At 40.5% G+C, this 23,643-nt stretch overlaps 1 protein-coding gene across 10 annotated transcripts in view; it reads left to right on the top strand.

Annotated features, from left to right (window-relative positions):
• Positions 1 to 23,643, top strand: part of frmd4a (FERM domain containing 4A) — a 156,528-nt gene that overhangs the window by 86,126 nt on the left and 46,759 nt on the right. For 9 of the 10 annotated variants that reach the window (XM_053235202.1, XM_026927257.3, XM_026927256.3 and 6 more), the window contains exon 2: positions 16,859 to 16,924. In XM_053235202.1, the coding sequence (XP_053091177.1) occupies positions 16,859 to 16,924 (66 nt within the window). Of the gene's footprint in view, positions 1 to 9,214; positions 9,827 to 16,858; positions 16,925 to 23,643 lie in introns of those variants that run through there. The other variant, XM_026927258.3, reaches the window with a different exon arrangement.

The following is a 23,643-nucleotide window of genomic DNA, read 5'->3' as shown; positions in this document are numbered from 1 at the left end:
ATTTTGATATCAGAGAACAGGATCTAGTTGATAGGTGCAATGTGTGTGTGTACGTGTGTGTGTGTGCATATACAGCAAAAAAACACAATCTTTTGCCCCTGATATATTTATAAACCTGCCTGACTGTTCATTTTGATATCAAAGAACAGGATCTAGTTGATAGGTGCAATGTGTGTGTGTGTGCATATACAGCAAAAAAACACAATCTTTTGCCCCTGATATATTTATAAACCTGCCTGACTGTTCATTTTGATATCAAAGAACAGGATCTAGTTGGTAGGTGCAATGTGTGTGTGTGTGTGTGAGTGTGTGTGGGTGGGTGTGTATATACAACACAAAAACACAATCTTTTGCACCGATATATATAAAAACATGCCTGACTGTTCATTTCGATATCAAAGAACAGGATCTAGTTGATAGGTGCAGTGTGTGTGTGTGTGTGTGTGTGTGTGTACAGCACAAAAACATAATCTTTTTACCCTGATATATTTATAAATCTGCCTGACTGTTCATTTTGATATCAGAGAACAGGATCTGGTTGATCTGGTTGACACCTCAGAGATGCTCAAATTGCTCACAAAGAACAGTAAATAAAAAAATAAAAAAAATCAGTAATGGCGCTAGTGTCTCACTACACAACTCTACATGAAGCAGAGTTACCGTTATCACCCCAAAGCTGATTTTCCCATAACAGCACTTCCTGAAGTGTGTTATGCCAATTAGGGATTTAACGTAAAGCCACTATCCATATCTGTATTTGTTTAGTGTACCAAATATTCATACTGTATCTGTATTCATATTTAAACCAGAGGTATGAGTGGACTGTTTAATGTGGATGCTTCCACTATGATTATTTTTTGGGAGATCCCAGCACTGATATGCTGCACATGATCTGTGTGGGCTATATATAGTGGCAGCTCTGTAAATGAATCAATAATGGAAAAAAAAATGTGTGCACACCACGGTTACGTATTTCCCACACAAAGACTGAGAAAAGGATGGAAAATGTGTTTCCCTTGTCCAATGCCTGATCTTTTTGTGTGGTTTTTGAGTTAGTGTGGGAAATTTGCTCAAACCTGGCATTCCTTCTCAAGATTTGTCCAAGCCCTGATGCACACATTTACTCTCAATGGGAAGCTTTCTGACAAGCTTTCCTAAAATAAAAAATAAACAGTGCACTTCCTATTCAGATCTGGATTTGTATTCATTTGGAACACAATCTGAGTATGTATTCGTATTCGGTTATATCTCTATTGCCAATGATTACTTTTTTTTATTATGGCATGTCATACTTTTTATCCATTTATAGTTACAGTTAATGTTGTGGAACATCTGTGAAGGTTAGTTCTTGTTCCAGAGGCTAAAACATGCCATGTGTCAGACTATAGCATGATCACATTTACACAATCTGACATCAAGTATCGCTTTATGTGGCCACTCCACACTAGCTCTTGGCCACTCCAGTCAAAATGTTGTGGACATTTTCTTGTGGAAAGGGCTCATTAGCAGAGCTCTGTGCAGTTTCATTGACACTGATGTGAATTTGATTGGATGTTTTTTAAAAACTTTTTATAAAGTGATGACATAGAAGCTGGGAAAGAGAAAAAATATCCTGGCATTTGAGATTTCTTTGAATATTTTAAGGTCAAAATGAAAATGTAAGGAGTAAAGCGAATTTTTTTCTCAAATTCAGAATCAATAATAGTTGAATAACATACAAATCTATCAAAATGCTACTTATATCGAGTAACAAAGTACAATTATTCAAGTGTTTTCAACCCATGTATTTCAACCAGAGTGACAGTTGGTTATATGTTTTTTGAAGATGTAGAATTATAGTCATCAAACTTTCCATCAAATATGGACGTAAAGTGTATTTAGTGGCTAAATCCAAAACTGACCCAAAATTGACCAATAGCAATATCTTTTTATGGGCTAATTTAAGTCAGGCTGGAATGCTTCACTAATGAACAGCCACTTCTAGTCAGTTAATGCTCAGTAGGCTTTTTTTTTTTAATCAATGCGGCAACACCACTGCAGTGACAGTTCTCACATTTATACCAGATTAATTTCTCTGAATATATATTATTCTTAAGATGAATTATTATTATGTTTATTACACTGAGCTTCCAAATTCACCCATTAACTGATGTCAGACTTAGAAACTGGTTCAACAAGGACTTAGTCTTGGAATCAGGAAAGGGTGAACATCAACAGAGAGGGTCACGGCCAATCAGAGCAGAGTTTATGTGGAGTTCTGGGTAAAGGTATCCAGTAATGTGAGGTCGTCTCCCCAGGCACACTAAAGGTCTGCTAGATTTACGCTTGCTTAATTATGAATGAGTGAGGCATGAGAGAAGCGAAACAGATCTCTTTAAAACTGCTCTCTCAGCCTGCTACAGTGACAAAACTCACACACTCTAATAAATTCTCGCTAAGAAGAGTGGAAAAGTGGGTGTGGCTTTGACCTCCGACGTTTATGTAGCTCTGCTCATACGAGTGAGTCTAGAATGTCGTGCCCAAAAGGAAAACATGCGTTCATACAAGCCGATGAATCAGATTACGTCTGAAAATCCAGCTCTGCATGCGTGTGTGTGTGTGTGTGTGTGTGTGTGTGTGTGTGTGTGTGTGGGAGGTCCTTAATATCAAGAAGCACCTAAAGTCTGCGTCGACAGATCCATTTCAGTTTAACGCACTGCAGATGTGTGGGTGTGGGGTTGTGCTTTTTTGGCCGTTCTTTTATCAACAAACTCCAGAGTCCACCAGTTTCCCAGGAATCTTGAGAATTTAGGTCTAAAGATGTGTCTCCCTATATTTACAGCAAAGAACAGAGCCTGGGAAAACCACCAAGTGACTCACACATAGAGAAAGAAAAGAGTGGGTTCTGTGTGAAGTCTGGCTTCTAACAGATAAGACATTCCTTTGCAAATACACACAAACACATACACACACCACACGCGCGCACACACACAGAGGAGATGAGTAATAGAAGAATCAGTTGGTGTGTGAGGCCCTAAATGGATGGAGGAGGGATATGAGCTGTGCAATGTGTGTGTGTGTGTGTGTGTGTGTGTGTTATACAGTTTGCACTCCCTCTCTCACCTTTGTGATAGATGGGGTTTGAGTCTGCTCTTCTGCTGCTCCACTGACTCATGAGAGCTTCACGCCCCAATTACACACACATACACCCTTAAACTGCATTTTATTCTAGAAGCATCCTTAAAAATATCCTTCTCGATGTGGGCAAACCCAGAATTCTGTCCACTGAACTGCACTTCTGTGAAAGTTTCAGCAAACAAAGTGGATCAAATTCACTCTCACTAAGAAGTACACTATGCTAGCTAGCATTCATATTTGTGTTAGTAGTTGTGTTTGTTATTTGCTAGAAATCATTTCAGGATTAAAAAAAAAACTACATAGCTAACATAACCAAGAATGATCATGTTTTTGGCTTACCTCAGGAAAAACCCTGAACCAGCAGCAGAAGTTGTTTGCCTCTTGAATAAACTATTCACCTTTTTTCGTAGCTAGTTGTTGTTTTCCACAGACATAACTAGCAACATAACTAAGGCTAGTCTTATTGTGCATGCTTTTGTCGATGCTTTAATAGAACTCTGATCCAGTGAACAAAATTATAGGATCTTGTCTACTCAGAAGGATACATGTGATGCTGCCCTCCAATTTGATAGATAGATAGATAGATAGATAGATAGATAGATAGATGTACTTTATTGATATCTAAGGGGAAATGTGGCCAAAATAGGACAGCTGCCTTTTAAAATGGAACAGACCTTATCTCAGGAGGGGAAAAAATGCTGCTCAAAATACAGCTTATCTACGTATCTCCGTTCAGATGGGAATTCTGTGTTACTCACATGTAGGAGAAGAGAGAAGAGGGGAAGAAAGGAGAAGAGAGGAGACATTGATCCATATCAGGTGTCCTGAGTCAGCAGTCTCTTTATGTTAAAGTGTCTTCTCTAAACCCCATTACACACTCTTTCTAGGACACTGAAAATTTTCTGTATCTGTTAATGTGATATGGAGAGACGTTTACCTTGGAAGTGCTTCATTAAATGGAACTGCAAGCATAATGTGTGTGTGTGTGTGTGTGTGTGTGTGTGAGCGCTGACCCACTTCCTGCATTTAAAATAGTGCTCTTATGCTGCCTTCACATGCTATTAGAATTACTGTAAATACCAGTTCCTAACCTAAAAGCTGCATAAAGACATCCGTTCCAGTGACAAGTGAGAGCTTCGGAAACAATATCAACATCCCAGGGTCTATCCCAGGAACACTAGACACAAGGCAGGAACATACCTGGGACACACCCACTCATTAACACCTGGGGCAAACTTAAAATAGCCAATTTAACTGCCATGTTTGTGGAAGCTGGAAAGAATCCAGAGTACCTGGTAGAAACCCATAGAGACATTGTGAGAACATTGAAAACTGCACAGACAGTAACCAGAGCTCAGGAATGAACAGGGACCATGGAGTAGTTATTTATTTATACAAAGGCAATTCCCTTACATCTGTAACTGCTGGTTCCATTATGGACATTTTTATATTGGGACAAATTTTAGGAACATACATCAGGCATACATCAGGCTAAGCCAAGAGGCAAAGCTTAGAAGCATCTGATGAGCACCTGAAGACAGCATTCGTGTGAGAGAACAGAACCGTGTCATTGATATTTAAGATGCATGTTATGAGCTGGCAGTTGGCACCCATTAAAATGACTATAAAGATTATGAAGTATGAGGATAACTATAAAGTTATCATCATAACATACAGAAGTCTGGTAGATGAAAAGTTAGGAAGTCCTGTTGCACATAAAGCTGTGTAGGTGCATATGTATGTTTTTTCTGTTTGTGTGTGTGTGTGTGTGTGTGTGTGAGTGTGTGAGTAGGCTGTGGCCAGATGGGAACTGAGCTATGCAGTGAAATTACAGCAGAATCTCAGACACGTTTGAAGTGTTCACATGTGGGTGTATGTTTTTTTTCCACAGACATAACTAGAAACACGTTTTTTCTATCACAAGACAGACACACACATGTGCACAGAGAGAGCGAGAGCGAGAGAAAGAGAGAGAGAGAGGGAGAGAGAGAAGAAAGGGAAAGCTCTATAAATTGAATATTCCTGATGTCTGTGGTCTGTGAAGTCAGGCCTCTTTTTTACTGCTTAATTCTATATTATATGTGGAGAGGGGTTACAGCTCTCTGTGGCCCCCTGAATCTCACACACACACACACACACACATACACACAGAAGAAGGGGCACACAACATGTAGAGTAAGATGAGTGATGGTCCTCAGTGGTCCAATAGAACACACACACACCAGGACCAGCAGACTGATGAAAGCGGCCCATCTTCATTCCTTCATTTGTCAAGTGACTTGTTTTGTGTCCTCTCCTGCTGCTGTAGTTAAACACTGACGGACAGTTTGCTGCTCTTCAAAATCACTCACAACTGTAATTTTATAGTGATTAATAACTACGATAACAACCACGTAAGTCAACAAGCTATTATACTAATCCCAGTATATACTGCGCCTCAGGCCTCACTCCCTACACCTGGTCCTACTCTCAAGAGCTCAGCATATAGAATTACACAAAGTTCAACACACACACACACACACACACTCCCAGGGATGATTTCAGAGGTTGTGGGGGATCTTTGAAGTGATCTCTGATTTAAGGGAGGATCGTAACCACCAAGGGTGTCCTGGAAAACACCCACACACCCCAACTTACACTCTGGGGCCCTTTTAAACCCTTCACCACTGTGGCCTTCTAGACCAAAACACCATATTTAGTAGAGAACAGGACAGAAGAACTTCAGGGTTTCATAATATGGGTCTCACATGTACTATAAAAAGGATCTAGCCTGGTATAGAGAACTTAAAAGATGACAGTATAGCATATTCCTATATCTTCTGTGATCTCAATCAGGAACACACAAGTATGTTTTCATTATATGTTTTCCCTATACTGGCAAAAGAATGAAAAAGTTTTTACTCAGAAATCACTTATAATAGATGCCTAAGGGCAGGTTTTCAATTCTGTTAATAAAAGTTTAAAATATGCTATTATATAACACAGTCAAAACTATAATTGTTATACTCTCAAAAGTTAGAGGTCTTAATTTGACACAGACATGACAAAATGTCTTACTGAAGCTCCTCGTGTGGAGGTTTATCTAACTTTCTAAAAGTTATGGTAAAAAATTATTAAACTTTAAATTAAAATTATTAAACTCCTTAAACTTTTTCTAAGGTACTGTGATGCTGTGTAACATTAAACATATATTAGATTACTGAAATAAAGTAAAGTAAAACACGAGTAAACTTCTTACAGTGTGCGTGATCAGATGGAAATGCAGATGTTTGGAAAGTGTGTGTAACCACAACCAAAACCACAAATTGAAATTCTAAAAGGTAGTGCCATAGCTAAAAGGACAATTTATGCAGATTTGGAGCTTAATTTAAAGATAAATTTAACTGAAGAAGTTCAGTGTTTCATACTGCCTTTAGACTTTCTATGGCTGAGCTTTTTTTATGGCTGAGATTTGAGCAAACAGGTTCTTTTCTCCACATAGGAAAGGTGCCAAAATACTTGCCGTTGGTTATCATAAATACTCTACAGACACAGTAGACAAAGAACAGGGTGAAAAAAAAACCTTTAGCAATACCTTAGTAGTGTCTTGTTTTTGTACTGTACTTTTATAATACTATAATGGTCCACTGATGTCACTGAAAATAGGAAAGTCCTTGGACATCATCTCTTTTACAGGCTCTCTGTCAAGGACAGGCCTCCAATTTGCATCACTTTTGGAAACTAGTTTATATGGGTCATGAGCTGCACACTCTTTTAACCATCCACTTTACATCTACATATCATCTGCACGTCCTTCTCCAATCTTCCTCCAAATATGTTGACCCTCTAACCTGTCCTGACATTCACCCAGGCTGCCCCCCAAACTGCACTATTAGCCCCATAACACACATTTCCCTTGACTCTGAGCCTCAGCCTGAGGCCACGAGACAGAAATAACCAAACTCAGTGGCCTCTAATGAGAACCACATTTCCCTATGTGAGAGAGAGAGGGAGTGAGAGAGACATTGTCCTTAAAACTAGTCGTAGATATATCTGGCAACTGTTCACCATCTTTCTTTGCATGAAATGTATAAATGTTTTCTTTCTGTTCCTCCTCAGGACAATTTGGCCCTAAACGAGCACTAACTGACATTTCGCATGTAGCTTGGATAGGAGGAGGGATTGGGCTGTTTGAAGTTTATTTTAGAAAATCCGCTCCTCCAATCAGGACCGTGTGAGCTTGGCCGTTCCCATCCATTCCACGGCTCCCCCAATGCATCATGGGCTTCCGTGGTTGAATATCCAGAACCCTGTGTTCTCTCTCTCTCTCTCTCCCTCTCTCTCTCTCGTGCGCGTGTTCGATCTTAAACAACAGGCTCTTGTGACAGAGCGTTCGGACCTGCGCCCAAAGGAAGCAGTCTGAGTCTAAAATATGTCAAATCCAGAACAGAAATCATGTGGGACTGTTTGAATTGGACAAGCAAACAGAGGTAGTGCTGCAGCCGTCAGTTCTAATGGCTGTGGCACCCGCTTATGTCCCATGATCTTCATTTAAACTTCTTGAATGTAGCTACAGGGTTTCACTGGCAACTTCATTTCCATTTGGGTTTATTAATAAAACTACACAAAGGAGCAATGAATAACCGAGCAGTTGATTAAACCAAATCTCATATGAATATGTGAGTCTTATTCTGGGTTTGTTTGATGCCCCTTTGATCTTAGAGGAGGGTTTAAGTGGAAAGTTTAAGTTCATTCCACTTTCACATGAGCTTAGAAAAGAAGCTGGTGATGTCATTGCTCATGTCCCAGTTGGATGTAAGTACAGAGCAGGCTGATATTTGTGCCATACGGTTTGCTTTTGGAGACCCAGACCTGCAGATTCATGCCACTATCATGCAAGCAATGGCAGTGAACATGCTGACATGCCTTTTACATATGCCAGGCAAACAAAAAAATGCTTCTCAGTTTTATAGAGCCACCAGTAAATCAGTGTGGAATTTGAGAATTCAAGGCTGCATTCATGTGTGGTTAAGTGACCGTTGGTGAAGGGTGTGAGCATGCACGTAAGGTCACACATATATGGAGCCTCAGTTTTAAACCCTTTCATACGCCCTTTGTCAGCGAGCCAAACCAAATGGGGTAGCTGGGGAAGTCTGAATTAGAAACGGAGATGCGGAAGAAGGTGGAGAGTAAGAAAGAGGAGAGAGAGAGAGAGAGAGAGAGAGGAACCGTTTCCCACATGCTGAGCTTTTCGATGGCAAAATCCAGATGTTGAACTGATGGCTGTTGGTCTGTAGTTCTACATAAAAAGTAGTAGTGATGTGACTTTACTGATTCAACTAAACAAACCCATTTAAGTAAATCGTACAGTGCAAATTCTTCATCTTGCTTACAAACTGCAAAGTGCATTATGGGATACGTCATTTGGACAATAATCTACGCAGTGCATTGTGGGATGTCAGGAGTATCATGGATATCCTACACTATGCTTTCAGACATGATTATAAAATGAAGAAACTCTTGAATTAGTGCACTAGTGTGTGCTTTTAGGCATACTGTTTGTTTACAAAACAGCCTAGCCGTTTATGAATTTTAATGAACCCTAAACTCACATTTTAATTTACATATTCTCCCCAAAAACACCTAACTATAAAATGTCAAATCTCCCTAACAAGTATACAATATGTAGTGAATAATATTTGCTGAACATGGCAACAACTCGATTCCAAACATGACTAAGCTAGCTAGCTAACTCGTAAAACTCGAAAAAAACGTCTTCACTTTGAGCGAACGCGTAATGACGTAGTTACGTATCAGCGGATTAGAAATGGTATGGCCCATTGTGGGGGTGTTTGAAAGTGATATTTACGTGTGTTTTCAACAGCTGGAAAACAAACCCCATATTTTACTGTTTTCTATTAAACTAATATTACAAGATTTTTTAGCACCCCCCGCTATCCTTTGTATGTGCTTTGTTCGTGAGGTTAAAGTATGACCTATGGAGGCAGACACCCCCTTTACAAACCTCCATATAACAACACTGTGAAAAGACAAATAAAATTGATTCATTTGTACTTAAGAATCGACTACGCGCAAAGAGTCGTTCATTAAAAAAAGAATCGATTCGTTGGTGAATCACACATCATCGGTGTTGTACTCCGCCCGCCCTCCTCCATCTCCCTTCCCCCTCCATTCATCCTCCTTCTCTCCTTTCCCACAAAAGCAAAACGCTACAATCACAGCCGTGGGAAGGTCGCACAGTGCCCAGAGCGATACACGGCACTGAGCCGATTCTCTTCTCTGATGCTTGCGCTCGCGCTTTTCTTTTTCTCTCTCTCTTTTTGCATGCTCGCAGGGTTTGTGCTGTGCTAAAAAAGCAGAGAGGAGGGTTTGCGGGACGGGGGTCGACCCCGGGAAATAGAGCACGGAGAGCAGAGTCATTCCGCCAGAGCTGAGAGAAAAGAAAGGGGGAAAAGCGCTGCGTGTGGCGGGAGATGGGACGCGCCTCGGCGCGGCTGCGCTCCATCCGGTCCGCGCAGAGGCAGCGCGCGCGCTCAGACACACCGGACACAATGGCACGGATGCACGCGCTGATTTAGGCCGGCAGACACAAACCTCTGTGTATGTGTGTGTGTGTGTGTGTTTGTTTTGAGGATTCATACAGCTCGAGATATCGCGTGTTTCACAAAGCGGGAGAAATTCATGCGCGCGGAAGCTTGATATTTCCGAGGTGAGGATCATCACGTCTCTGTATCCGTGCAGCTCGTGTCCATCCGGATGCTAGCACCATGTCCTAATGTCTCTCTCTCTCTCTCTCTCTCTCTCTGATGTGGTGTGATGTGCCATGATGTTCTCTATGCACAATCCTTATTATATATGAATGCAATAACACACGTCATATCTTATTACTGCTACAATAAGCTAAGATGGATGCTTCACACAACCAGAAGAAGGCTGTGGACTAAAACTGACATTTATTTTCAAAAAACTGCTCGTGCAGTGTAATGCTGCTGTTCAGCTAGCTATAACTTATGTCACATGCTTTTGGTTATTGTGTTGCAGCAATGGATTATTATAGTAATGCCAGTAATGCATTAGTCTTATTAAGTGTGTTAAGATGTTTCTAGAAAGTGATGCAAGGCTCATGTGTGTGTGCATGCAGGAATGAGAGTTTGCATGCCAAACTTGTGCTCTTCTTGCTTCTTGCTCTGGACTGATGATGGCTGCATTTTGATGTCAAGCCATCATGAGGAGCTAAATCCCTGTTTAAAATGTCAGAGGAGTGTAACTGGGATGATTTGTAGAAAGAAGTCTGTAGACTGCTATGTCAGTGTTTTGGGCACATTATAGGAAACCCTAGCACAGACAGGAGTGTGCATGTGTTTGCAGGTTTGTATGCATAGCCGGTGAGGTGATGTTGTGTGTGTGTGTGTGTGTGTGTGCTGCAGTCTTGCTCCTCTGCTCATCTCTGCACTGCAGGGCAGCAGTGGCAGCAGCAGCTCAGTGCCAGCCAGCCCCATCACCTGTCCTGCATACTGACACTGGTACAATGCAGAATCAGAAGAGAGAGAGAGAGAGAAAGATTAACGACGAGGGCAGCACAGTGCCAGCTACGTCCTAATACCAGTCCGGGATACTGACCCTGCATTCTGCACAATGCAATAACACAGAGAGAGAGAGACTGAGACAGAGAGAGAGAGAGATTGAGAGGGGCAGATTAACGTTGAGTAGCTACAGTCAGTGCATCATAGTGGATTAGATGTTTCACCCTGTCCTTTCCTGTACTTTTTTCTTGATGATTGCTTGAGTTGTGTATGATTTAAACTTCCCTGTGTGTTTCAGACAGCATGTTTGAGTTGTGTTGTTGTAGGCCTATGGCGTGTCAGCTTGTCAGCTAGTTGGCTTCTCAGTGCAGGATTTAGTGGCGTGATCCTCTGACGATGCCTCAAACAGGACACTGAGGTCAGCATTTAATCTGTATGGTAGACTGACTTTGCTTGGCTTATGTGCTCTGCACTCAGCCACAGTGGACTGCTGTAGAAATACACTGCATAGCTCTCATTTGCTGTTTGTGTGTCCTTTTTTAGACGTGGTTGTAAAATACAACAGCTCCCCGTTAGCCTGTAATAAAGTACTAAGCATGCTAAAATGATATACACATACAGTAGATATGATAATAAGACTAAGGGAGTCACTCCACCCATGAATCCTCTTATGTATGATGTATAATTTTAGGAGTTATAAATCGTCACTGGATTGCTTGTGAGGTTCATGTCTTTAGCATCAAACAGAAGACTTGTGTACTCAAAACTTCTAATGGAAGTCTAAGGGCAGCTGTTGTGGAAATCTCAGTACAGGAAAATGTGAATTCATCACACATAAACGCAAGGTGACTGTGTGTCCTTGTCCACCACTCGGAAGAAGGGATCCATTATGTCATGATTACAGGAGAGACCGTTACAAAGCATTACGTGGCAAACTACATCCGCAGACCCACACCTGCTCCCACACCCCTCCCTTCACATCACCAGGTTGTTAGAGTCACACTGTCATTACACGACCGGCGGCATGTCTAATGCTTTTTATTGGTGCCTAGAAGCTTGTTATTTCACAGGTGAACAAAGTCCCTAGGTTTTGCAAAGCACAAACTACATTTATTAATGATTGTCTTCTATACCACAGCGCTGTTGAATGCTCGATTCTGATTGGTCAGTAGATGTTAATTAATTTTCTATAATAGCAGCTCTGACTGCAAGGTGTATTAATGTGCTTGTTTATTAATGTGCTTGTAATGTGCTCACACCTCTATTATTTTTATACTAACAGCTTATACAGAGACCTGTATGGCTTACAAGATTAAAAAAAAAAAAAAAAACGTGTGTAATTGTTGAGATGGTGACGTTTTCTGTGAGGTGATGTTTATTTGGCATTTTTGGAATGAGTCTCCAGTGTCAGTGCTCTGTAATAATTAAAGGTAAAGCTTTCTATCACAGGAAAGTCTCAGGATGGAGGTGTTAAATTTTTTTTCTTAAATTAAGAAAAGAAACCGAGAGGCTGGTGAGGGAATGGCTATTACTGTTATAACGTAAGTGATAACATACTTGTTTTGTGGATGTTTTAACAACATTAAACTGACTTTACAGATGAATACAACACATTGTTATCTAATAAATTTAAAAAATGTTAGTGTTGCCAATTTTTTGTGGTATAAGAACAGTAACACACTTCAGAACATACTGTTATTAAAAAATAATCCGCTTTTGGTGTAAGAGTTACTGCTTTGCAATAGGCTGGATCACACCCCACAGCTGTTGATTATTTCTCTATAACAACACACACAAGTGTTTTCTTCCTTACTTATAGCACAGAAAATCAGTCACCATCACCATATGTACTGTACCTGGATGGATACAATCAACGGAGTGAGAGCTTTTAGTGTGCAAAAGAATAAAGTTGAGAAAATGTGAGCTAATAGTATTTATGAAACTTTAATAAATATAGGATTTATTAATTTGGCCATGGCAAAGAGTTCAGTGAAGGCAGATGTTATAGCTAGCTTAAACTGCAGCAGGTTTAAGAGAATTTGGCTTGCTCTGATGAGCATTAATCACTCTAAAATGTGGTTGGGATCTTGGCCCGTGCCTACATTTTACTTCCCGTGAATTAGTATTTTGAAGCTTGGTGTTGACTTCTGAAGCATTTCATCTAGCCAGAGCTTTAAACCGAGACCAACGTGTTGAAGAAGTGAAGTATTGGCTCTGGTTTTGGGTTGAGGTCACTGTGTTTAGTTCTTAGTGTGGTTTTGTTTCTCTAAAAGACCGTGGCTTTGGGGGATCTGTCTAACAGGAAGGTGTATTTAAGAAGGGTTTAAGGAGTTAAGAAAAGGTTTGCGGGAGAAGGAGTGATGAGTGTGCTGGGTGGGATGAGAACAGTGTTTACAAACTGTAGCATTGCAGAGAGAAATTTGCCACATTTCTTGTCCTTGGAAAAAAAATCCACTTCACAAGTCAATAACAAACTCACACAGCAGTGTTTAGGTGGAGACTGAGACTGAGGGTGAACTCCCTCACACACACACACACACACACACACACACACACACGGCTGGGTCTGTAATATTAGGTCCCGCCCGTCTCGCCCGTGCAGTCTTCAGCTGTTTAGATGGCTGTGTTTAGACCCTGGCATGAGGAGAAACACAAGAATAAAGGGATCTGTTTTCTTTCTCTGATCCCCCCTCCCCCTTCCCCCCATTCCCCACCACCTCCACCTCCACCTTCCTCAGCGTGGAGGAAATGTGAGCCGTCCTGCTTTTATCAGCTCCATTGTTTGGGATCCTCAGGGATGGAGTTTCCTGAAGGAGGCCAGAGAGCTGCACATGTTCCCCAGCTTGGCTCCCATCACCAACAGCCACACTGAAGTGTTTAAGAAATCTCTCTCTTTTTTCCCCTCTCACGATTTCCTTTTGAACTTAGCCTACATATGGAGTTTGAGATGTTAGACGAGTGTGTGAGTGTTAGCAGTGCCGGTTCCGTGTGGATGTGAGTGATTCTGTGCTCATATATCTACCCAAGACGTAAGAGGAAGCGGATGGGAAAGAGAAGAAAATAAAAGCGGGAGGCCATTTTTCATGCTGAAATCTTGCTGATGAGCAAGATGATGGTTTGGTGTTGCTAGAAACATTTGTTGATAAGTCTGTGGGTGGAAAGCGTATGTTTGGACCACCTCAACTGATTTGCCAGCCAAAGCAACAGTATGCTTTAATGACCTAGATGTGCTCCTGGTCTTTCAGGCTCTTTGTTCCTCGCAGATGTGTGTGTCTGTGTGTGTCTGTGTGTCGGCTTGCCTTCAGTAGGATGTTTACCATTTCACTTGGCACAGCAATGGCGATGTGAACACATGCACACATGCTTCAGGCTCTGTGAAATATGAGGCAAAAAAAAAAAACCCAGTGAATAAGACTCCATGCTTTCTTAATGTGTTACAATATTACATTACTTCCTACTCTTGTATTGGAACATATTCACAGCATATTGCAATATTCACTCAACACGATAGATGCATGTATGCCAGGACACACATCGCAAGATGCAATTTTGTGCATCGCATAAAAAAACACTGTCAGTGAGTCTGAAATTAAAGTTCAATTTGCCAAGGCTGTAGCTCGCCATGAAAATTGTGCCTGGGACACACCTACTGAAATCGCAGAACAGCTCAGGATTAACGAGGAACTGCATGTTCAGCAATGAAGACAGTGTGTTGGTAATATACAGTAAATGAAGTTATTATTAGGCCTGATTAAAGCCTCTCATGTCAGAATAAGTAGATATCTGGAGGGTATTAATACACCTAATATGACATTTGATTAAGAATTGGTTTTAATGAAAAGGTGTCTATGTTCAGAATAAGCTAATTTGTATAAAGGTGTGTAATTAGTGTAGTAAATGTATTAGGGTTGAATTCAGCTTGTGGAAACTGAGCAATATCACAAAAGTCCTGTTTCCTGACTTTCCTGACAAAAACAGTCCAATTGAAAAGCAGTATTAAAAGACTTGGTTTCTCTAAATAGTTCTTTCACTAAATTAGTCTCACCTTCTTAGACATTTTGTCATAAATTGAAAATATGTAGGAGTATTAGAGATGGCTTCCATCCAATACCCAGTATCGGTATCGGGCTAGTAGCTGCATAAAATGGTGGGAACGGATATTAGAGAAAAAAAAGAATGAATTCGATCTGATCCTGTAACAAATGGAAAAGTTCGGAATCAGATTTGGAAACGATTTGATAAAAATCATTTTAAAGCTTAGTAGTTATTAAAGAAGAAAACAGCGGATGGGTACAGATATCGGCTGATACTCAGGATTTCAGTTATCGGTATTGGTATTGGAAAAGGAAATGTGGTATTGTGCCATCTGTAATTAGAATGAGGGAAAACTATACAACTGGCAACGCTGCATATAAAGCTCTGACCAAGATGCACAGAGCTACGAACAAAAAATTACAAAAAATTACGAACAAACATATGCTAATTGCCCAAAGTTTAGTTCATCTAATCTGCAAACGTTGCATTTCTCAGTGCTTTATAACATTGACTTCACACTTTTTATGCGATCGTCCCTCAAATGCATATGTATGAGGGGAAGAAGTGTATTTTGTATATGCACGTGCATTGTAGATTACACTTTTAGGCTTGTACACCAGTTTCGTACATAACACACAGGGTTTTTTCATAGAATACAGCCTGTCCTTGAAATTCATCTCCAGCCATAATAAAGCCAATCTGTTGTGCGCAGAGCCGGCTAGCGAAGCCATGTTAGTGTCATGTTTAACTAAACTCTGACTAACAAGGCTAAGTTTACAGATGGTTAACGTATAGCATATGGCTGTATGGATGTGTGTTCCAGATTTTTGCCTTCAGTAATGCAGTCATTTGCTTTAGACTGCATTCACAAGGACATTTTTCACCTCTTGCCATTGATTTTCCATTGATCTTAAAATGTTGACAGAAAACAGGCGCTATTTCATTATGGTTCGATTTGGCAGACTAGCCAACTAGATAACTGATAAATGCTACTTTACGTGCTAGCTGCTGAGTCTAAACATGTTTGCAGACTGACAGACGTAATAGTAGCTAGCTTTGTCCTGCAAAAACATTTGTTTATGCATTTGGTTTTTGCGTGTTTCGTCTAGATTCTCTAATCTCAGAGAACTTTCTTGACAGAGATTAAACCACAGTTTAATCAGATTTGCCGCATTACTTGACTTTACATCTACCAGATAAAGGTGTTTATTGCACCTGGTACTGTTCTCATCTACTTTTACAAAGTACAGCCAGACTCTAGAGCTCTGTCACATGATTACATGCTTTCTTTTTGCTCTCCGTGCATCGTGGAGTCCATCAGACTCCATTCTGTCTTCTTTTTCTGTTTTATTTTTAATAGTTTTAATCATCCTTTAGGACGTCATTTTTTTTTTTTTGTCCAAATTATCGAAATATAGCCACCGAATCTTTTCAGACTTTTCGGTACTCTAATAGTACTGAAATGTTTCGGTCGGTGCTTGGTGCCTTTTGAGTACCCAGCCTTATTCAGAACAGGCTGTGTCATCTTCTGTAGTTTATTTATGAGGATGTAGTCTATTTCATACATGGAAATGGCTTTTCCTCTATGAGCATCATAGTTATTGATTAAAATAAATGCATTGTGGGATATGGTATTGTAATAGTTGATGGGCTATGAATCAGTGCGCTCTGAATCCTTATAATCCATGTTTATGTGTGTGCGCGCGTGTGTGTGTGTGTCAGTGGATGGAGAGAGATGGAGAGGTGGAGGGAATGTGCCCTGTGTATGACCTGCATTTCTGTTTTTGTGTTTGTATGATTGGAGGTTGTTATGAGATCATGTATCTAATATTCCATCCATAACTGATATAGTGGCTAGTTAATGGCAGCATGCTTGTGCAGCAGTTATATTTAACGTGTAGTGTGAACTGAGTAAGACGTGAAATGTTTAACATGGAAGTGCTCGGGCTCTTGATAAACATGTGCACACCAAGTAAGATTGAATTCCTTTGCTTGAATGCAAATCAGTGAGCGCGCACGTGGGTGCAGAAGAGTGTAGATGTGGGTGTGTGTGTAAAAAGAGTTGCTATTCTTGTCTTATCATGATGACCTAGTATTTACGGTTGATTTCGCCCTGCTGTGAATATCTCCTGTGTGCCATGGTTGATCTCTCTCTCTCTTTCTCTCTCTTTCTCTCTCTGTAGATGACGGAGGGCCGGAGATGTCAGGTCCATCTCCTGGACGACAGGAAATTGGAGCTCCTTGTGCAGGTAAGCCACTCATACTTCCCCCCCTTCGTTCAAGTAAACACCCTGTCTATTTTACACCAGTATATCGAAAGAGGTTAACAGCATCATCTATTCTCATTACGCTGGATTACATGAAGCTCAGTGGTGCGATACAATAATGGCACATACAAGGTGTGAGAGCCGTGTCTGTTTTTATGATCAGTGTCTCAGATTTCCTCTCGCTTGTGTGAGAAGGGAAATCCTCTCTGCTCCTTTGAGAGTTAATTACCACCTCCCTGATAGAGGAGGACTCTTTGTGTGTGTCTGTGAGAGACAGAGAGATTTGAGATCAGTTTTCTAATCTTTCTTTGAAATCTCCATTCCATTTTTGTGTACAAAGCAGTTCACCAGAGATGGTACAGTGACACTGCTTTTGTTGCTTTGGCTCAGTGTTTCAGCACATTTGAAATGGAAAAAACTGAAGGTGAGATTGTCAGTTTTAAAATAAGAGTAGTTACCTATTTATTTGGTGAACCATCAGCTCTCTGATAGAAGAAAGGTATTGCAAGCTACTCTAGGAGGAACATTTTATGACATGTGCCTTTATCCATCGCTTGTCAATACATATTTAGAAAATATTCAATATACACTAAGTAATACTATTCCTAAATAGTATGACACCAGTGATGGTAAACTGTTTAGCATGGTAATATGAAATTGGGACCTTTGAGGTTATAATTATCTGATTCTTTTTTCTCAGCTTTACATAAGGTTTATGAGAATCAGAAATGTTATTGTGCACATCAGCATGACTGTCATTGTTACCTGAGTACCAGTTGGAAATGCAAAACTTCTCACAAGTCTCACAGCTCCCTTTTGTGTAAGAGCACCTCTATCGGCATTGGAAATAGCGCACTGAATCTTGCTAGCTAGCTAAAATACTGCGTTTAGAAATTAGCTCCGCCCCCATTCGGACCAGATTTGCTCTGTTCTGCTTAAGGTAACTCTTAAGGTTCTGCTTAAGGTAACTCACAGGGCAGATTGAACAGAAATCCAACTAATCAAGACCCTTTCCAGCATCCACCATCTCACAGCCATCATGGCACACCTGCACTTTTCTACACAAAAGTTTACAGATTATCGTTTGCACTGGTTTATGCAACACCGTTCTGTTGTCTTGTGTAGTTAGCCTGCACTGTCTTAAGTATTTATTATCCTGAGCATTTATTGTCTTTCACCTCGCACTGTCGTGTATTTGCACTTTACGTAGTGTAGCATACAGTGCTGCTGTCTGGTCCAGAATGAAACAGCATTTCGTTCCAACGTATACAAATTATGTAGAGAAATGACTATAAAACCCAGTTGCACTTGACTTGGCTTGAAAGGGAGGTGCTTTTAGACCAGCAGCTCAGTTCTGGTTGTGGGCGGAGCTAATTTCCAATCACAGTTGTGTTGAAAACTTTGACAAGTCTTACTCTATCCCAGGATACACTTACACATTACAAACTGCACCTTTAAAATTTGGTCTACTTATTTTTGGTAACTTTTTTTTTTATTTTTTTTTATTTTTATTTTTTTAATAACTACCAGTGTTTTGGACTGCTTTTGTGCTGTGTTTTGTTTTTACAGATAATGCAAATGATGTGTGTGTTAGTGTGTGTGTGTGTGTGTGAGAGAGAGAGAGAGAGAGAGAGAGAGAAGGAGAGCTGTCAGGTCTATTACACTGCAGCATCCTCACAAGTTAATCTGGCATGTATGTGTTGCCATGACAACCCCATTCAGTGACCAATGAGGACACAGTCCGTTGCAAGGGGCGGACCTTTCCCCTAACCCAATCAGTTCAAATAGACTTGTTTAGGATGAGCTCTGCTTTCATAACAACTCAACCGAGTCGTCTGTCACGAGCCTTTCCAGCCTCAGAGTGCCATGAAGGTATAAACGTTTCTCAGTCTCCTTAACAAGCACTCCTTCCTCTTGCTGTCCTTGCCTTCAACACACACACACACACACACACACATAAACACACTTGCCTACACACTCAGGAAATTCCCATTTAAGAGACAAACACAGCCTGCTTGAACTCTGCAGCTTTTTAACGTTCCCAGCATTCCAAACCCAACATAATTCAGGACACATATGGTCTCTTTATTCAGTTTATTCACTCTCTGTCTGTCTCACTCTCTGTCTTTTTCTGTGTGAGCTGTCTGTCAGATGTGATTACCCAAGCAGAGCTGATCGCTGTAGGGTCCAATCTGATTTGAACTCACTGAAATTGTTCTCTCATAGTTGGAGGTATATCTCTCGTTCTGTTCCATCGGCTTTCTTTTTAGCCGCTCTCTCTGAAGTGCTGAATGAATGAGTTTTATTTGTGCTCTGGTTTTGTTCTGACAGGCAAAGCGATTTAGACGAGACAGGACCTTTTAAAAAGTTGGAGAAGAAGATGAAAAAGTGAGAACAATGATGAAAGCAGTTGAACTGTGGGAGAGAGTGAGAGAAAGGAAGATGATGTCTCAAAAAGTTAGGGAATGGTGACCACAAACTTGGCGACCTTTACACAAGTTACATAGGAGCTCAGCATTTTAACAGCAGAGTATGCTGCGATTGTCTAGTTTTGCTGTACACAACATCTTTTCTAGTGTCTACATCTTAACTAAAATAGAGGTGTGACACCTTTTTCCTCCAGCTGCCTGGTGGTTACAGTGAAACCCTGTATAATATATGCATGCTCCAATTTCTGCCTTAGGCAAATGATTTTTAAAAGGACTATGTCAGAAATGTTCTGCTTTGCTGGCATTAGCTGTCGTCTTTGTGGTGTGTTCAAGTGCAACCATTTACTGAAGATGTGAACCAATAGGAAGGTTAGCCTTGGTTGATGTTAGTTTGCCGATGGCAACTTGGTGTGCCTTATCCTTCCAAAATTAGTAACTACAGGGTGATATGGGACACTATCATGGTAGAGGATAGGAATTTAGCAACAGCTACATTAGAGGAACATTAATTCCTTTTACCAGAGGCCATAAAATGGAATTTCCGCCTGTTTTGGAGGTGTCCGTGTTCAGCATTGACTTTATTTGTTATGTCACACTCCATAGTAGTGGTTAAAGTAGACACTCAGGGCTTTAAGAATTTGCGTAAGTTTTTCATAAGTATTTCTTTTTTTTACCTAGCATACTAGGTTTAAATTTTATCTTATTTTTTAATTTTATTATGGCAGTTGTATATGGTGTTTTACTATCAAAAAAGCTTTAATTGTGCTGTCTGTTTTATCTCTGTACCAGTGTTATTGTGGAGAGATGTGAATTGTTTGCCAAGCTTGGTGCTTGCACCCCTCCCCTTTCCCATCGCTCTGCTCACCAGCACACACAGAGTCACAATACTCTACACACAGAAACCCAACAGCGTCCTGACTAATCTTATAACAGACTTGTGGCGATAAAATTTGTTTATACTGATTGAAAGTGTCCGATAAGTCGATTTCGAACGCCAGTGTACCGCTAGAAAGGGTTAAGCAGAAACAAATGGTGTTTAACATTTTACCAGTAATAGTATACTAATAGTTTGTGTGGCTGAAGGCTACAGTGTTTGCAGTCATATTCAGTTTTAGGACATCCCCTCTCTAGGTTTTTATCTCCCACATTGTAGTCCCATACTTCATATATCCGTGGACGGACAGTGAGACGCATTCCATACTTTATATCCTCATTTATCAGTCTAAATACCATCAGTATTCGCTACCCAAAGCAAGCATTTACTTTAGTTTGCTGACATTAGCTGTTGTTATAACAACTCAGTCCATGTGTCTTCTATTATTCCTTTCTCTTTCTCTCTCCTCTCTTCATTGTTTTTTTTTTGGTCTCTCCAGTTTCCCTTCTTTGTTCTTTCTCCATCCCTTCATGTGGTCATTGGCAGGTTAATCAGGCCAGTGGAGATACCAGTATTCCAGATTTCTCTAGGAACACATGTTCTTGCCTCAGGGATTTCAGAGATGAATCCAGTGGCGTCTGAAGCTACAGCACATTCTCAATGCTCCTTTATATCCTGAAGGTCAAGCAAGTCTAATTTCTAGCTAGCTTCTGTTCTGAAAATGTGTAGATTCACATTTCTCTGTGAAGCTGAGTGCACTCGGATTGGTGCCGACCAGTACAGCTATATTCAAGAGCATCCAAAAACATTTGGCTGTCTGCGCTACACTGCTGGCTCTTTGAACGTAGCCACTCAAAAAAGACAGAACAGGCTCCATGCTAGCAGGGTAAAATTAATCTTGGGGTAGAAGTGATTGTTCACTTATTACACTTATTGTACAAGATTTCCAATCCAAATGGAGCTGACGCCAGTTTGGAAGGGCAGTAGAGCCAAGCTAACATATTTCATTCAATTTGAGACTACATGAAACTGGGGGCTAAAGCGCACACAGATGCAGTGCTAGTTTAAGTTTAATGATGGGCTGCTTCTGTCTGGAGTCAGACCTGACTGCTTCCTGTTCCTCCTTCTCTTTCTCGCATCATTGGATACACAAAGTACATATCTTCGATTCAGCAGCCGAAACATCTGTGGTGAAAAGAGCTAATGGTGGGCCCTGTCCTTCCTAAGTGAATTAGCTGGATTGGGTTGTTGAAGAATTGACATGACCCAGGATTAGATTGCACATTTAGAAGTGTTGTAGATGAGTGGATGCATGGAAGTATGGATGGATGAATGGATAGATAGATGTATGTGCTGTTAGATATGAATTAATTGAAACTGTCCACGTTTTGTTTAATGTGTGCTCTTGACTAAAGAAAAATTGCCCACAATTTAAAATGAACTCAGTCGTAGAAGAAGATGAATGAGTTCATAAGTCTCTGTGGATACTCCTATATCTGTGTATAGATTTTGACATGGGGATGTGATATAACCATTGCACGAATATCAATAAATGTTCTCTTTCATATGGCTTTATTCGAAACAGAGCATGGAATGAGCCTACTTAATAGCTAATTAGCCACCTTAATAGTGAATACTCTACTTACATTTTTTTTTTTAGACAAGAGCAAACAATACCTAAACCAAAACGAAAGCCCAAATGTATTAATTGGACAGCATGAAATAGCAAATTGAGCATGTATAAAGTAGCTAAATGTTGCACAAGCATCAATTTAACATAGTAAATAGCCTGCCTTGAAGAGCTAATGGTGAACAGTTTGAAATGTAACGGTCATTAGCCTCTAGTGCTAATAGAGACTTCTCGGGGGGGGGGAATTAGCTCTGCTTGATCAGGTGATTTCTGGCTTAATAGAAATACAGGTTTTGGTTTTAATTTTTTTTTTCCTGTCTGTGTGTGTATACAGGTTTGTAAGCTAGGTAATGCTTCTGCATATGTCTGTTTGTTGTGCATCGGATTTTGGACCACGTGTGTGCGTGTTCTCTCTGGGCAAGTCAGTTTCTCTTAGGTCTTTCATTAGCAGGCTGTAATTTCCCTCTGCTATAATTTGGTCTAATGGTGGCTTGTGTATTAGGGTGGAGGTCTGAGGTAAAATCCTGGCTATATCCATAGCATGTGTTTGTTGGACATCTTGCTGAGTCTTGTTGTCCTGAAGGGTTTCTGAGAATTGTGTTTTTCTCTGCATTATCACACCCCTCAGATGAAATTTAGACTGTGTATATCTATCTGTCAGGGCTGCTAATCCCCTAAAATACAGTTACACTACAAGCTAATGCTAGCTCTGGTAAACCAAAGCACAGAGTCATGCCGTGTCAACCGCTGCCAGTCACCAGTAACAAAGCAAAACCTTTGTGCTACATATCTACACTAATCCGGTTTAAAAAGACAGCTGTGTATTGTGCTCTGGATTTTTTAAATTTTTTTTTATTTTTTTGGTGCTATGTCAAAATACAACTCGGCAAATATTTATAAAAGGGTCTGGTGTCCATGAACGTGGATTCCCAATCTTGAATTTTTTTTAGCTTTTCCGTGATTTATCACACCAGACAGAGGGCTTCGCAGTTAGCATCTGATACAAATCAAGTGAGGAAAACAAGTAGGGAAAACACAAAAATGTGTCCTGCGTGAGTTTCCCAGACTGTGGGAAAACACTAGAGGGTAGGGAGTGTGTCCTACTCTCTAACAGTTTCTATTAGGATTAACTTGAACAAGTAACAGTTGTTGAGGAAGCAGAAAGGATGAGTAATTTGTGACAGTGTATATAGCTAGTTAGCAAAAAATATCAGAATTTTGTTGACTGTTAGTAAGCTATCTAGCTAATATTACAAGGTAGCGCTCTATATAAATAAACATGCTCAGCTAAACAAATCCAGCATTTAGCTGTACACTGCTTGTCAAAAGTTTTTGAACCCTAAATGTCTAACTCTAATAGTGGCTTAGAGGTTAGCATGTTTGCCTCGCACCTCCAGGGTTGGGGGTTTGATTTGTGCCTCCGCCTGTGTGCTCAGAGTTTGCATGTTCTCCCTGTGTTTCAGGGGTTTCCTCAGGGTACTCTGGTTTCCTTCCCCAGTACAGAGACATGCATTGTAGGCTGATTGGCATCTCTAAATTGTCTGTAGCATGTGAATGGGTGTGAGAGTGTGAGAGTGAGTGTGAGAGTGTGTGCGATTGTGCCCTGTGATGGATTGGCACCCCATCCAGGGTGTCCCCTGCCTGGTGCCAGGCTCCAGGTTACCCGTGTCCCTGTGTAGGTGTGAAAATTGGATGGATATATAAATCTAAGTAAAAATAATCTAAGTGAACTGAAAAGTGTGCGAATTTTTATTTTATCAGACAAAAT

The sequence above is a fragment of the Pangasianodon hypophthalmus genome, chromosome 6 (assembly GCF_027358585.1).
Source record: "Pangasianodon hypophthalmus isolate fPanHyp1 chromosome 6, fPanHyp1.pri, whole genome shotgun sequence".
Classification (NCBI taxonomy): Eukaryota; Metazoa; Chordata; class Actinopteri; order Siluriformes; family Pangasiidae; genus Pangasianodon; species Pangasianodon hypophthalmus.
The sequence above is the reverse complement of the archived record's forward strand: the minus strand, read 5'-3'. Positions and strand labels throughout refer to the sequence as shown.